The 16,983-nt window shown below is 39.1% G+C and overlaps 1 protein-coding gene across 1 annotated transcript; it reads left to right on the top strand.

Annotated features, from left to right (window-relative positions):
• Positions 1–876: 876 nt before the first annotated feature.
• On the top strand, positions 877–16,154 carry LOC104412400 (putative pre-mRNA-splicing factor ATP-dependent RNA helicase DHX15; the record flags this gene model as incomplete). Its single annotated transcript, XM_010023120.1, has 7 exons — positions 877–1,026; positions 1,181–1,289; positions 2,444–2,635; positions 5,845–5,967; positions 8,015–8,205; positions 14,263–14,432; positions 15,589–16,154. Coding segments are annotated over 7 exons (1,053 nt in total), but the record flags the coding sequence as incomplete, so codon positions are not given.
• Positions 16,155–16,983: the final 829 nt, after the last annotated feature.

Genomic DNA, 16,983 nt, shown 5'->3' with positions numbered 1-16,983 from the left:
TCCATGTGCTGCTGTTGAGGACACCAGAACTGCACACAGTTATACAGAGTACCTTCTGTAATAAGAAATGAACTTATTGTACAAGTTTTATACCTATTCACACCAGGAGGGTGTTAAAACATGACCCAAAGAACATCTTCAACTGAAACTGCTAGCTGACTACTGCTCTTATTTTTGTAGAGTGTATTCTTTTCCATGAGCCCTATTGAGCTAGCAAGGCTGCTGTTTATGTATGACTGCAATGGAAATTTTACAGTAAATTCCAGCATATTTTTTGAACTGTGACAGTCTTCATGTACCCTTGAAATACAGCCTTGCTGTGTCATCAGTCTGGTTTTTACAATTGCATTCAGCCTTAATGTTAGACTTTTCTGACCTCTAGAACATGGTTATTCAACGTTATAATTTTTATTTAGACAGTTTTTATTTTTCCCCATGGAATTATTTGAGCATCTAGAGTGTGTTTAGCATTCTACAGAACAAATTGGCCACATTCCTTCTGCCACAAAAATCTTATCTAAAAATACACACATGTAAGGAGGATAGAGAGCCTGGCAGGAGTTGTTAAGAAATGAACAAAAAGTAAATGCTGTTCTCAAGGCAGTTGTATTTGAAGCTCTTTGTCACTGATCCAGAGGCTCTTGTAGCCAATTTTTTCTTCTCCTTTCAGATACATACAACGTGTGATTTCCTAGTCAGAAGCTGCTTGAAAATAAGTTTAAAGCACTTTGGGTTTGTGGGGTTTTTGTTTGTTTGTTTGTTGGTTTTGTGGGTTTTTGGTTTTTTTTTTTTTTTTTCTTTTTAGATAGTTGTCTCATCCATTAGCAGTGTTCATTCTTCATCCTTCTTCCCTGTTCTGATTCCACTTTCAAACAGGTATACAATCCTCGGATAAGAGTGGAGTCTCTCTTGGTGACTGCAATAAGTAAAGCTTCTGCTCAGCAGAGAGCTGGCCGTGCTGGCCGTACTAGGCCAGGCAAGTGCTTCAGGCTGTATACAGAGAAGGCTTACAAAACTGAAATGCAGGTAAGATGACTTGTTTCAGATTGCATGTAGAAGAACACCTGATCAGTACAGGTAGTCGAGTGTCTTGCTACTGAACAAAACCAGAATGTGAATGCTTGTGTAGTTTAAAATCACAAGTGTTCTGAATTTTCTTTTTTTCCTCTCCCTACCCCAGGACAACACGTACCCTGAAATCTTGAGGTCTAACTTAGGATCTGTAGTACTGCAACTCAAGAAGCTTGGTATAGATGATTTGGTGCACTTTGATTTTATGGATCCTCCAGGTATCTGTTTCTATTTTATCTTGCCTACTGTAACTGTTACGTTTTAACTTGTGAAATCTTTATTTTGGGAAATATTTTATATAATAACAACATCATATAATGTATTCTGGTGGTGGTGGTGGGCTGTTCACTCTTTCTTTATCCACAAGGAATGTCTTTTGTTTATCCTGAAATTTAATGCTCTATGTATTATCAAAGCAAACTTACATTTCTGTAACATTTCTGCATAACAACTTTTAAATGGAACTGAGTAATCTACTGGATGTCCCTTACCTGCAGAGGATAAGACAAAATTATGGGCATTAGAAAATCTATTACTTGATGAGGTTGTTTTTACTTATAACCTTGATTACACAATTTAATTGTGCATCAGTTAACAACTGTAGGTAAATAAAACTGGCTAGCACATTTTTAAAGCTGGATACATGGTTTTGGCTCAAACGAAGTTAATGTGTGTCTCCCTTCTAATAGCATTAAATGTTCATACATACTTTAACTGGGTTATTTTGCTAATTAAAAATGTAGATCAGCCATATTTAAGTACGTCAAAGTTAGGTGCTTTTCCCCCTAAAATAAAAATGTAATTTATAATCTGTAAGCTTTTAAATAGCTGTACAGAACAGTTATATCATTTGTGCTGTGCGGTATGTATGGTATCTTAGCAGGAAAGCATTTTGGATTTCCTTCTGTTTTTCTTTGTGGGATGTAACATACACTCGCTATGAGGAATGCAGGCTGAGATTTGTGAAGGACTATAGATATCTAAAGTGGACATGGATGAGATTGTAGGACTGTATCCATCTATTTTGTATGGAACAAGGGGAAGTGCATCAGTATGTGGCGGGGGGGTGATACTACTGTGGTAACAAATGTTTTACAGTTCCACTGCTGTCTGAATTTTTGAAAAGCAGTAATCTTCAGATACTCAAACCTTTTGATCCAGTTAAGAGCTCTTCTAAAAAGTGACAGGCACCCACCCACCCATGTCTGGATGTACATAACTGAATTTGGTAACAATTTTGTGTTTGAAAGTCAGTTGAATGGAGAATGAAAAATAAGATGGCTTATAATAGCCTGTACTTCCTCACTTTTTACTTATTCAGGTATTCAGAGCAGTTTGATTAATGTGCCTACCTGAATATTTTTTCTTTCAGCTCCTGAAACTCTGATGAGAGCCTTAGAGCTTTTGAATTATCTGGCTGCTTTAAATGATGATGGAGACTTGACTGAGTTGGGATCCATGATGGCTGAATTTCCACTGGACCCACAACTGGCTAAAATGGTTATTGCAAGTTGTGACTACAACTGTTCTAATGAGGTCCTATCTATTACAGCCATGTTGTCAGGTTGAAAGAGATACTAAACAAAATACAGATCTTCAGTTTGGGGAAAAATTGAGTTTTCCACATCAAAACCATAAACAATATACATATATTTCTAGTAAAATTAGAAATGTCTTTTAAAAACATAGGTGTTTAATCAGTCGTTATGGGTTTACGTAGAAACCTTGAAGCGAATTAATAGTAGTGTTAAGAAATGAACAAGTGTAAAATGGTCAAACGGTTTGCTCTGAACTTAGTTAAAAGTGTATATATATATACCTATATGTAAGTTGGTGGGGGGGTGGAAATCAGACTAGTGGAACAGAGATTTCTCTTTAGGCTCATAGTCAGGTAATCAGGACAAGGAGTGTCAGCTCAACCACTGTCTTTAAGGTGGTGAAATCTATTTTTGTATTGTGCATTCTTCTGCACTTTGATGAATCACAGTATTTCCAAAACTATTACAGTGTAATTTACATTGAATCATAAGGTTGTACATGAAATGATGATACATTTTTCAGTCATTAAGTGGTAAAGATGAAGAACAGTCATTACTTTTATAGGGAAGAAAAACTTTGGGGGAGGATGTATATTTATAAGAATTAATTTATGTGCACAGCTGTACTTTGCTGCTGCATTCAGTGAATAGCACTGCATCAGAGCAGAGCTGCTGCTTAATAGAGAGCTGATGAGAGAAAAATGTTATCAAGCAAGCCATGTATTTCATTTCCCAGTTATGTAAAACTGACTTCATTTTATAGTTAGCTGTCATAGGACAAGCATCAATATTTAGGCTGTTATGAAAATGGGGATTTCTTACAATTACTCTTTTGTCTTTTGGATGTGCAGTTTTAGCAGGCTCTGCACAGTGCAGGTGTGCTGCTTACATGTTTAACGTGGTTGAATAGATTATACAAAATATGTTTTAGCTAAGTGTAAAATCTGTTGCTTCAGTTTAGCCTTACGCTATGTTTATATGAAAGTTTTTAAGCACAAGCTAAAATGTTTGTTGCAGAGTTATGATTGTTCAGACTCAGAGCAGATGGGCAGGGCAGAATCATCATAATTTTAATTAAATGGTAGGCTTAATTGCGGAGGTGGTGGTAGGTTGGTGCCTGTCTTTGTCTTCCCTTTCCCTCTTCCCCTGATCTCTACTACGGAACAGTGAGTCTGGTATTTTTGTCTGTGATCTTAAACCGATTTGTCTTAGTCCTTTTTCTATTTACCTTTTCCCAGGCCATGATACTTTTTTGTTGTTGTTGTTTTAAGGCACAATTAATGTCATAGATTAGCTAGAAGGAAGATGTTCTTTACTGTGAGGGTGGTGGGACACTGGCACAGGTTGCCCAGAGAAGCTGTGGCTGCCCCATCCGTGGCAGTGTTCAAGGCCAGGTTGGACACAGGGGCTTCGAGCAACCTGCTCTGGTGGAAGGGGTTGGAACTAGATGATCTTTAAGGTTCCTTCCAGCCCAAACCATTCTATGGTAAATAAGGCCTTTTTTGGGGGGGTAAGGGGAAAGGATTGAAGGTGGTTAATGTATGGGTTGTCATCAAACTCTGCTCTAAAAAAAGCCAACCAAACAAAACCCACTTTTTCTTTCTTTTTTTTTTTTTTTCTTTTTTAAACAGTGCATAACTGTATTTTATGGTGTCTTAAGTCCCCATAAAGATTGTCAGGCTCTACCAGCAATCAGTGTATTAATAGTTTGGACTGAATGGAAAAACTAGGTACCAGAAGAGAGTAGAGGATAGGTTGAATAAATGGGCAGATTAAATGATCGTACTTCATTTTATAAGAGTTGTGGTGTCTTGCTGTGGTGTAGAAAGTGCTATTAGTTACTCAAAGCAGTGAGTTAAGCCAGAATAATTTAGAATTTGCTTTTATTAGTCTAAGTTTGAAATTAAAACATGCTTTCTATTTTCTCTCCTTTCAAATGCAGGACCCAAAGTATAAGTTGTTTATTTTGCACCTGCATTTCCATTTTCTTTAGCGTGTTAGTCTTGATTTGTTACCATGTGATTCACTGTTGCAGTGTGTATTTTCAAGTTCCATCCAGTATTCAACTTGGCATATATCTGAAATGTAGTGTTTGGGGTTTTTATGGGAATTGAAGAATAAAGTAAAACTAACCCCCCACAAAAAGGCCCTCATCAGTTAGTGCCAGATGAGGCACTAAGAGGCAGTCTTATGAGATTGGTGGGCTTTAGTTCTGAGGAGGCTGGGGTAGTCCCAAGCAGCTGGAAAAGGGTAAGGGATTTTTAGCATCTTAATTTAATTGAAATTTAACCTCTTAAAAATTACCTCTACTTTAAAACCAAACTGATACTGTTTTCTTCTGTAGGTATCTAAAGTGAGGGTCTCATAATTGCATTTGGGGAATATTAGTATCGATATTACAAACCTGTAAGAATGGGAAACCATGAATTAAGCTGGCTGCAATACTATTTGTGGCCTCTGGTAGTCTGTATTTGGAAAGGGAAAGTTAAAACACAGTTTTTCGGATCCAAGTCAGACTGAGTCAGACTTACGTAAGCATATAATGATGGAGAAAGCTCATCACATTACAGAGGTGTTTTGTTTTGTTTTTATTTCAAGTAGTGCCAAAGGACAGTTTAACCTTCCACCACTGCCGCTACCATCACAACCTTTAGACTTAATACATTCATTCACATGTTTCTGTATACCAGTGCTGATAACAATACCATCTGGGGAGGAGGGCTTGACTTTACTGGTGTGTTCTGTCTGGGAGCAGACTTGTGATAAATCTTATGTTTGTTTAGACTGTACTAGTGCAGTACAGTTTCAGAACTGTCTTCTTCACTCTGTCTCTAGAGGCTTTCTGAGAAAGCAAAGTTGCAATTAAAGCGTTTTGTTACATGGGCTGCTAACTCCTGGTAGAGCTATCAGCACTGGGTCTTGAGCCAAGATCTGTTTAGCCTTCCAGTATACATAGACAACCTTGATGGCCTTCAGACTAGAGATTTTGATGCCTACATATAGTTCTATTTAAATAATCAGGTACTCTGTAGCTTTGAAACCCTCTTGTCTTACAGATGTGGTTAGGTGTTGATGTACCAAATCATGGTAGTAAACAGTCCAAGATGCAGTTGGAGGCCATCCTGCCCTGCCCTATGCTCTGTGAACTGACCTAGCTAGGCCTTGTTCCTCTATCTGTGAATGCGTGACTCATCGATATGGGCGTTTGTGTTGGGCCCATACCAACCTTGTTTAGTCCCACAGTGTTTTGTTCGCCCCACGGAAGCAAAGAAAGCAGCAGATGAAGCCAAGATGAGGTTTGCCCACATAGATGGAGATCATTTGACGTTGCTGAATGTCTACCATGCTTTCAAACAAAGTAAGTGTGCACCTGCTTTAGCAAAATGGTTTGAAATAGTTTGTGCTGCCAGCTTTTGTTCCTCGGTTCCAAGGGCAGATGAGAGGCTTGGGCTTGTTTTCCGAACCATTCTGTTGTGATCTTAAATACTCTTTTTTGTTTTGAGTATGTAAAAGTTACTTAAGTGCCACTTGATTTTGGGGTGGAAGCAAACCCAAAAAACTAGCTAAGATAATTGTGTAATAAACTGATGAGTATGGAGGCAAGCCAGGCTTCTAAATCAATGCTGGGTAACCTTGGACAGAAGGAAGTAAACGTGCCTATAATTAAGAAATATTGGAAGTTTGTTATCTGACATTAATTATACCAAAATCTGCTTAATTGCTTAATTTTCAGGAAGAGCAGTGCAGAAAATACAGTGATTTTGAAGAATATGTTCACAGAACCAAAGCCTTTTTAGTATAGTTAAGAATTCTATAAAAAGGCCTTGGGATGGATTGAGAAGCAAATGGGTGCTGCATAAACAAGTAGTAACTTCAAGCCCTATGATAAATTTATTTCATTTACCTCATCTTTGTGTAAGGTTTTTAGGGAAAATGTACGGTTCCTCAGCAGTGTATTTTTGCAGCTTGAAAAAGATGGGAATGAACAAGGGAAGCTAGGAAAAATAGCTACATAAGTGGCATGCTTTTTTTAATAGTGACTTGTCCTGGTGGTAAGGAAAAAGGTAACTCTTAACGGCCAACCAGGTTAACTTGGGTGCTCCAGTTGTATTTATCTGTAAGCAGACAAAAAAGCAACAGTTGTCTTTACCCTGAGTAAAAAAGAAACCCAACTGGGTGCCCCTTTCTGCTGCAGCTTTGATATAGAGATTCTGAATTGAAATAATCTAGCACTTGATGTGGCAATCCAAAATAAAGGTATCTTCAGAGCAAAAGTCAAATGAAAGTACTCACAATTGTTTGAAACAACAGCTGAGAAACTTACACTAAACATCTGTGAGTTGGAGGCACCCGCTGCTTGTTTTTATTAGCTTTCTAGTGAACAGGATCCAGTATGTCTTGTAGATGTTTTTTAGGGGGAGAGATACTTCTGGAAGCCACTGCTTTCACACTCAGGTTACTGAGGGATGGAATTATTTGGGGAATAATCTTTTGTTCAGTTTCACTGTGAAATTGAGTAGGATTTCTGGGATGCAGGATCAGAAGACAAAATGCTGCTACTGTTTATATCTAGAACAATATAAACCAGTTATATATCATCTAACATGCACAGTTCAAATGGCAAAAACGCTGCAGTACTTCAGTTATGATTCTGCTGGGCAGTGTACAAGAGCTTCAGTATTCAGACTTAATTTTAAATAGATTCTGTAATATAAAGCACAGAAAGAACTTGAACATATTCCTCATTGTGGAACTGTTTCAATGCAAATTAAGAATAGTCTGTACAAGAGATACTTTAAGTTTTGTTAACACTGGTTTTGTTGGATTATTAAACTGACAAAGATACAGAAGAGCATCACTTCAAAAGCAACAGAACTGGTAGGGAGAGCTGGGTTTCTTGGTGTTAAACATGCACTTGTGTTTAAGGAGGGTTTGTATCTTCAAATGCAGTGTAATTGTGTACAGTGTTCTTGTGTTCATTGCATGCTGCAGTTAAAGATGGCACAGTGTTCCTGAAGTTCAGTTACATTTTACAGTGCAAATCAGGGAGATGAGTTTTCTAGTTGCAGGGTGTGATTTTTTTTTTTTTTTTTTTTTTTTTTTTTGATGTGTGAAATTTACTGAGGGGATATTTCACCCAGACATCAGTGATTGTGTGTATATTATATTTATGAGGGGGGGGGAAAGCTACTTTGTCCTGACCACGTGCTTCCTGACTAGAAAACAATTTGGGCAAGTTATCTAATGCAAGAAAATGATTGAATAAACTAAGAGCTCTTGACACATATGAAAGCTTATGGATATTTTTTTCTGGTTCATGTGACTGATAGATCAGTTGCTGTTTTATTTACTTGTTCTAATTGGATGAAATACTAATTTTTGATTCATGTGTTTTAATGTTGCAGATCATGAGTCGGTTCAGTGGTGTTACGACAACTTCATTAACTACAGGTCCCTGATGTCTGCAGACAATGTACGCCAACAGCTGTCACGAATCATGGATAGATTTAATTTGCCTCGTAGAAGCACAGACTTTACCAGCCGAGACTATTACATCAACATAAGAAAGGCATTAGTTACTGGGTATTTCATGCAGGTATGTATGCATCCTTGTAGGGAACATAGTTCAGTGTTAGGTGGCTTTTAATGTTAGGATGGTTATTAGAATTTATCAAAACTTTATGAATGTTACTTAAATTATATATGGCTCACTCTGTTACCTCTTAGTCTTTGTTGGATTACTTGGGTTTTTCTCAAGTTGTACGTTCTTTAGGCAAATCTTACTTGGAAGAGGAGTTTTAGGCAGTCTTCCTCATACCAAAGAACTGTTTCTGGCATGGCTAATCAGGAACTGGCTACTAACTTCTGAATAACTGGGGAAGGAAATTCATACAGCATTTCAAAGTAACTGCAGAAATGTAGTTTTTAAATTATTTGTAATCCGATACAAGTAGGGGAAATATAGTTGTATATAAATATTATATGTAGTCCTTGTAGGAGGAGAGTATTTTCTTTGGCATACTTTTACATAATTATATTTCACTTCAAAAATATATAAGTCTTAAGTATTGGAGCAGGTCTGTCCTCTCAAAATGTATGCTGTTGGTAACTCACTTGCCTCTTGAACCAGGATGTATGGAAGCCAGTCCTCACTGCTGCTGCCTGGTTGCTTTGTGTTTCATGTTAAGCAAGTCTCCAAGCTAGGATGCAGGCTGAGGTTTTCCTTTGGGTGGTGGAGTTTTTAGTGTTTTGGTTTGGTGTCAGCTTTTTTGTTTGCTTTGTTTTTTGGTGGAGTGTTTTGGTGTCATAGTCCCTTAATGCTATGTTTTTTCTGTTCACTGTTTATCCCTGGGGCTAGAAGAGTCCCTTTGCTGGCTTTTGCAGATCCAGAAGCACAGAACATTTAATGGGAGTCACTGTGTTCAGTCCTTGCTTTCAGCACCTGTTTTCTTCATCTTTCTTGGGGATGCCTTGGTACACAGTCCCCCCCTACACCTTTAATTCTGTAAATCTTTTCAAAGACACTGTTGGGGCAAATAGATTTTTTTAGTCTCTACTGCTCAGGATGTAAAGATTTGACTTTGCTACTCTATTCACAACAAAAATAGAGGCTCACATAGATGAAAATGAAAGCCCTTCCAGAAGTCTCCTTGGGCTTCCATGGTCAACAGGTTGTTTACTGACCCTCTCACCTAAATTGTCTAATTGAATTTTTGGGCTGAATCAAGGGATAGCTCTGGCAGGTCTGGTGAAGGCATTTGGAGTGGAAGCCATTTCCTTTGATGTGTTTGAGTCCATTTTATTTTGTTTCTTCTTTGACTCTTTAACCTTCATGATGGCATGCTACGTGTTTGACCTTGGCTGAACCCTCTCATGAATTCCATGTTGTTTTGAGTAACCTTCAGTAGAAAACTTAAAATACAAACACTCAAAAGAGATGTTGTTTACCGGCAGTTGAAGTAGCTAAAAATGCAGTCTGTATGCACACTGTGCTCTCTTTAAGCAGGTATTTGGGGGCCCGTGTTCAGAAAACGCTGTAATGAAATGCATACATTGTTCTTTATCCTCTTAGTACAGTGTGTGTGTGGAGTGCCAACTCTGAGCACTTGCAAAGTGTGTGCATGCGCTGTAAATAGTCTTTGCATGTAAAGTACTACAGTCTATGGGCAACACATGGCAGAAGTTGTTTCTTTGAACTTCTTAAGTGGAGTGTTAAAACCAGTAGCAGACCTTGTTCTGAAGTAGTTCTCATTGCCTGTGTTGTTTTATACTTTGGTAATGGCCTCTGTGTCCTAAAAACAGTCACCAAATCTTACTGTAGAAATTCCTGTAGTAATCAGGACCTGTGGTTGATGTCAGGATCTGTATTAACTACTGAAATAGTGCTAATTATGTAATTAGTGTTGAGTACTGTAAATTTGCCTTCAGTCGTGTGTCAGTGACTGATAAATGTGGAATTTCTGCTGGGGACACATCATCTCTTTACCCTTCATATTTAAATACAAACTTGAATTCCAGTAAAACCTTAGACAAGCAGAAGGAACAGTAAAATAAGTTAAAATTGCCAACAATTCTGTGTGCAGAAAAACTTCTGGAAGGGTAGATGCTGACAACAACTCAAGTGTCTTACAGAATTCTTATGTCCCTGGTTTCTTCTAGTTTCTTCTAGTTACGAAAAATATTTATTTGCCTTTTTCAGTAGCTATTTCTGTATCATGCATCAGAATATGCAAAATACATGTAAAATAGAGCAGGAGTGGTACTTGCAAAATCTGCTCATTTGAAATAAAATACACCAGAGAAATGCTATTTTCTCAGTGCTTCAGTGCTATATATATCCTGCCTTAAAGGAGAGAAAGGATTGGAAAATCATACAAGTGTAACACGTCTCTAATTTGGCAACAAAACTCAAGAACTGGGTGTAGATTATTTACTCACCAGAGGTAGGAAAACAAAGGTTACAATTTTTAAAGTGTTAATAGACATGTAGCTGAAATAAGTGTGTGGTAAAGACTAAGCAAAAGTTATACCACAGGAAGTAAGCGAAGGAAATTGTTACAGTTGAATTGGAAAAGGCAAGCAAATGCCAAAGTATCCTAAAGATGGGTCATCTTCATCCTAGTGGTTTTTTTTGTTTGTTTGTTTGTTTGTTTTTGTTTTGAGATTGATATGACCAGTTTTGTTAAGCTTCTGTCATTTTATTTCTGCTCTAGTACTGAAGGCAGAACAAGAATCAATAGTTGGAAACTTAAGTCAGAATTTAAAAGTAGATCAAAGTCCTGTGGTGTCTTCAAATCAAGCCTGGAACTTTTTTTGGAAAACATGGCTTGGGATCACAGGATGTATCAGGGTCATTAGAGAGGATGAATTTCAGTGACCTGGTGCTGTACAGGAATTCAGATGTCAGATGATTGGACGACTCCTCTTTCAATCTCATTCTTGCTACTATTCAATCTCTGGTGCTATTCTGTGTATAGAATGATGTATATTTTGAAGTCTTTACATAATCAGGCTCCTACAACAGTAGAAGAGTAATAAACCTGTGACACGAAGGTGGTTACCAGTGCATTTAATGGTGTTCATTTGTTCTTCAAGAATGCAGAGGAATGGTTTAATTTTTTTAGTAGATCCAGAAACACTACTGCATGCTCTGCAAGCAGAAATCCAAGCAGCTGACATTGCTCCTTTGGTGCATGCTAGCATTCTTCTTTCAAAAATACAAGAAACAATAATTTCTCTAAACTGTCAAGACTAGCCTGCCAAGATCTCTAGCCTTAAATCTAAAAAAAGTTGGATTTGGCAATACTCTTCCTGCTTTTGCCCTTTTAAATGCATTTGGATTGACAGTGTTTGATTAAAGGCCCCTGCTTGGGCTCTCTAGGTTCAGTGATGTGACGGCTAATACGTAAGCACAAGCACACTTAAAATTTCAGAGGAGGGTGTGCCATTCTCAATGAAATTGTCACATCCCTGAAGCCTGTGTTAGAACTTGAACTAAAACCTTTTCCTCTGGTGGCTGCTGTTTCCATGGGGGTTTGTCATGTTGATAAAAGCCTTGTAATTGTCTCTAAGTGATCAGCAGGTGGCCTTTTTTGATCTGCAGAGCAACCTGGGCTGGCTTGGCTCTTTATGATCCTTTGAGAGTCATGTTTGTGTAGCTCCTTATAGTAGTCAATAGCGTTAATAGCTTTTCCCTCCATTTACAGCCTCGTTCTTTGTTCAGGTAGCCTAACTCACAAATGTGTTGTACTAATACATGATGGATTCCTTGATGATTGCAGGGTTCAGGTGTGTATTTTGTTTACTGTCACCACTCACTGAAAAATGAGCCTGTTTGTATGGTACTGCGGTTTCTGTGGAAGCTCATGCTTTTTATGCTCTGAAAAACATCACAGAATCATCACCAAAGGATTGGTTGAGGTTGGAAGTTACCTCTAGAGGACATCTGGCCCAGCCACCACTACATATACAGGCACTGAGGTTCAGAGGAGTGTAGGTGTTTATGCCGCCTCCAGTGGGTCCTTGTTTGTTCCCTTACATCAACCTTGCTGCTTGCCTGAGCCCTGAATTCTTCTAGCTTCGTGATCTGGCAAGCCACTTCCCCCTTTGGAGACGCAGCAGAGCTGGCGCTCGGTCAGCTGCGCGGGAGCAGCTCGGGCCGGAGGGAGCAGGAGGATGCAGTAGCTGACTGCTGGAGCGCGTGGCCTGCGGTGCAGCCATGGCGTCGCTCTGCCTGTTTTGTGATGCTGTTGTCATTGCTGGGCTTGAAATTCTTCACCAATCCGTGTGCTCACAGCAGGACTTATAGAATCTAAATAGGATAAGTACTGTAGCTCAGCGTTAGCTCGGGATCTAAATAAGTCACAATAGTGTGTAACCACTTAAAAGAGACTTATCCCTGATACCCATGTTCTAAGGAAACCTGTTTTTCTTCACTGGGGTTATTCCATTCGTTGTCCTTCCCTGAAATTAAGAGCCAGCTGTACTTCTCTGCAGTTTCTTTTTCTTTGACTGTGCTTAGTTAGTTAGTTCTCAATCTTTTTTCCTTAGTTCAGAATTACACAAAATAAACAAGAAATACGGTGATTTTCCATGTCATTTATGATGATAGTAGTCATATGTATTTGGGAAAGCTAGTTGATAAAACTTCACTGTTCTAATGCATCTGAATGAGACTGAGGTGCTAATGGTAAATCATTTTGGTTTAAATTTAACAGCGAGCTGTTTTCTAGAATGAAACCTAAATAAATGAATTATTCTGTGGCAGATGAGTGTCTGCTCCAGTCTGGTTTGCAGCTGTACTGCTACTTAATTTCACAAATGTTGGGTTGAGTTGGATGAAATTAAGCCTAAATGGTTACAAACAGAGTGCTGTTAATCTCCATTGAAAAGAGCCTCTGTTGGCTCCCTGGACTTGAAGTAAAGTAACGGTATTATCGCTAAGATCTTGGGTGAAAAGATTTGCAGACCATTGAAATACTTTGTTCCACTCCTAAAACATGTTCTGGATATTAATGTCATAAAATATAAAAGGGAAGCATACTCAATGTGTTACTAAAGAGATAATTCTGAGTTGAAAATTTGAGGTAGCTATTGCTTTAGAAGTCCTAGGATTTTAATCTACTAAGGAAAGGTGAGATATAGCAAGGAATGAGGAAAACAAGTATGCAGCCTACATTAAAGGAAAGCAGCTAATGATGACCTGATTAAAAATGTCTTTCAACATCTTTCAGCCATTGTCCATCCTGCTTAATCTTTTTATGGTATTTTTGTGTGTGTGTATATATATGTAATGAAATAAGCACTGAGGTCATCTTGAATTGCCAGTATCAAAAGGTTAATTTTACTTACCTGTTCTGTTAGATTAACTGTTCTTACAGAGGATATCCTTCTAAGGATTACTGTCTGCTTCCCCACAAGTCTTAATGAGCTAGGTATCAGAGCGTCTCAGTGAGGGAGGCATTATTCCCTTTCATAGAGCAAGAAGCTTAGTCAGAGAGAGGTTAATTGATTTTCACCAAGGTCACAGCAGAAGTGTGTTGCTGAACCTACATTTTCCAGCTCTGCACCTCATGCTGTAACGAGGCTGTTCTTATTCCTGACATACCAAACTTCCCATTCTTACTGGACTGACACTTTTCAGGCCACTGTGTAAGAGGATTTGCAGAACAATATGTGCATCAGTAGAATTACTGCTGAAACATTGCACTAATAAGAACTTGAAAGGATAATGTTGTGGCTTCCCAGTCCCACAGTAGCTGCTGTGATGAAGTGCTTGGAGCAGGTTTCTGTAGTGGACCACGGCTGACTTTGTGGGATGTTACAAACCTGTCCAATAGATATTCCCTTCTTATACTTCTCTTTGCTTTGCTGTTGTTCTAATAATGATTCTTGTCTTTGTGTAGTAACTATTTTTGTATATTTGAATTGTGTATTAGAGTATACACTTACCATGGCAGTTAGCAGAAACATCTGGCATCTTGATTGTGTCTATAAAAAAGCCTGAATGGTTGAAGTGGTCAAGTAATGTGCCAAATATAGATGAGGTTTGAAAGTTGGGATAGTGTGTTTTGTGTAGAACACTTGAGTGTCTGCTTGAAATCACTTCACTTAAAAATTGCCTGTGGTAATGGAAGAATGTTTTTGTCCCTAGGTGGCACATTTGGAACGGACAGGGCATTACTTAACAGTGAAAGACAACCAGGTGGTGCAGTTGCATCCCTCCACTGTTCTTGATCATAAACCAGAATGGGTGCTCTACAATGAGTTTGTCCTTACAACAAAGAATTACATCCGGACATGTACAGACATCAAGCCAGAATGGTAAGCCAGAAGTCTTAAAACAGTCATGACCTACTGTAAAACTCTTGGCTTTCTTTCTCCTTTTTTAAATTGAGGCAATTCCTTTCACTTTTCCTAAAGCTAATATTAGAAAACAGTCAGGGGAACAGTAATGGTGTGGACTTGTAGTCTTGCACATGATTAAAGGTTTTCTTTGTGGATACTTGTTTCTGTTTGTGGGAGTTGTGTGTGAAACTGGCCTCTGTGCAGTGCACAGGGAAATGCTTGCCTTAAATCCAGTGGCTGTAGTACTACTGCTGGGAAGGAGCTGCTTGGAGGTGCTAGGTTTGGGGAGATATCCTAGCCCCACTTGTATGCTTTAAAGATACCAATAGATGCTTCTGTTCTCAAGATCTAGGTCCTCTCTGGGCAGTAGGTCTCTTAATTTTTCCAGAAGGATCTGAACAGGATTCAGTGCTTTCTTAAGAAGGAACGAGGTACAGCCTCCTCTGTAGTAGAGTGTATATTGAGGAAGTTAGAGGCCTGATCTTCTGCAGACAAGCAGAGATCTGAATCATCCTGCCTGTCTTTAAGGTTGTACTTAAACTGCCAGGTTGCAAGCTCTGGGGGCACGTGAGGCTCTTCAGTTGTTGAAATTGTGCTGTTGTGCAGAAAAAGTTCAAAAATTTGTAAGTCATAGAGCATAGCACATATATAGCCTGCAGTATTTTAATGGAAAAGATTTGAATCCTTCCTTAGAAATCCTTTTCTTGGGAAGTCATGCATAGCCTAAAGGCAGGATCCTGTGGCCTTGGTTGTGTTTTTAAGCTTAAACCGGTTAAAGTTCAACTGTGCTCTTGCACAAATCGGTATTGAGGTGGGCTCTGTTTCCTGGTGGCTTCTACATGAAGCAGCAGCTCTGACTGCAGGGACTGCTGTGACACATACTGAGAGAGCAGTAAGGGCCTGTGAGGGACACATGGCAGAGCCGGAGCATCTCGTGAGGCTTTCTTGCCTTGGACTCGGGTGCTGTCACAGGATAGGACTGAGATGTAAATGTGTGTGGAACTTTCATTGATCTTAGCATCACAGATGGGCTGAAAATGAAGGATAATTGTTGTTTCCCTCAGCTGCAGAGTTTCTGTAGGATGCATCTTAAAGTTTGAGTATTAGTAACAAACTTTTGCTTTCTTGACAGGCTGGTGAAAATTGCCCCACAATATTATGACATGAGCAATTTTCCACAGTGCGAAGCAAAGAGACAGTTGGATCGCATCATTGCCAAACTTCAGTCCAAGGAATACTCACAGTACTGAATTTATGCTTTGAACTGAAGTTACTCAGAGGACAGCTTTAAGAGATGAAAGGATTCAAAGTTCAAGTTGTGCTCTTCACTTTGGTTCAATAATGGCCTTTATTTGAAAGCTTTTTAATTTTTCTTTACAGTAAATATTCCATTCTGATTTCATAAATTAAACATTTATGCCTCCCTTTTGTGTTGACACTGTAGCTCATACTGGAAAAGCTAATCAATGTTTTGCAGTTTATTGAAAGTAGTTCTATATATAACAATGTTATAAGCATTTCTTTAGAAATGGTTGAAAATGCTTCTAAAAATGTGATTATCGACCATGGTATGCATGATCGTTGTAATTGTTGACATTCCTTTTAGAAGTTGTGAAATGTTACAACTTGTGCTTATGTAGACACAATCTTCGGCCTCAGTACGAAGGTACTGACTTCAATAAAGTCTATTTATACTAATTTGGTGCCACACTATGTCAGTATTTCTGTTGCTTTGATCAGAAGGTGAGAAGCTGAGGAGCCAGGTAGTGCCCCATGGAACTGTGGCAGTAGTTAAGGATTTCAGTGTTAGAAGTGCAGGTGCTGCAGCGGCAGGTTATGGTGGTTTGGATACAGTGCGTACGGTGTTGATCCCTGGCAAACTTGCTTAAATTATGTAGGAGATTGTTTTAAAGCTGAGATGCATGCAGATGTTTCTGGAGATTGCTTTCTTCCAACATACTCCTAGATCTTTCTTGGACAGAGCTGTAGTTGCGTCCTGTGCAGTGTCTGTGGCCAGTTAGAAATTTCTCTGCTGGGCAGTGTTCAGGTGCAGGTTAGGATCATCGCAGGTTAGGATCATCACCCGATCATCAGTGGCACTGCTGGACAGATTCCATTGTGTCACTGTAATTTTGTAGTGATTTTCAGCTAAATACAATTTGACAGCTTGGGAAAGCTTATCCCATGTGGAATTTGTAGTAAGATTTGATCAGAGGGCTGGAGCACCTCTCCTATGAAGACAGTCTGAGAGAGGTGGTTCAGTCTGGAGAAGGCTCAGGGGGACCTTAGAGCAGCCTCCAGTGCCTGAAGGGGCCTGCGAGAAAGCTGGAAAGGGACTTCTTGACAAGGGTACGTAGGAATAGGTCATGGGGGATGGCTTTAAATTGGAAAACAGTAGATTTAGATCAGCTATTGGGAAGAAGTTACTGTCCCAGTGTCTCAGGTGGCAAGACACTGGCACAGGTTGTCCAGAGCAGCTGTGGCTGCCCCATCCCTGGCAGTGTTTCAGGCCCGGGCGGGGGCGGGC

This window comes from Nestor notabilis, unplaced genomic scaffold (genome assembly GCF_000696875.1).
Source record: "Nestor notabilis isolate BGI_N333 unplaced genomic scaffold, ASM69687v1 scaffold7071, whole genome shotgun sequence".
NCBI lineage: Eukaryota > Metazoa > Chordata > Aves > Psittaciformes > Psittacidae > Nestor > Nestor notabilis.
The sequence above is the reverse complement of the archived record's forward strand: the minus strand, read 5'-3'. Positions and strand labels throughout refer to the sequence as shown.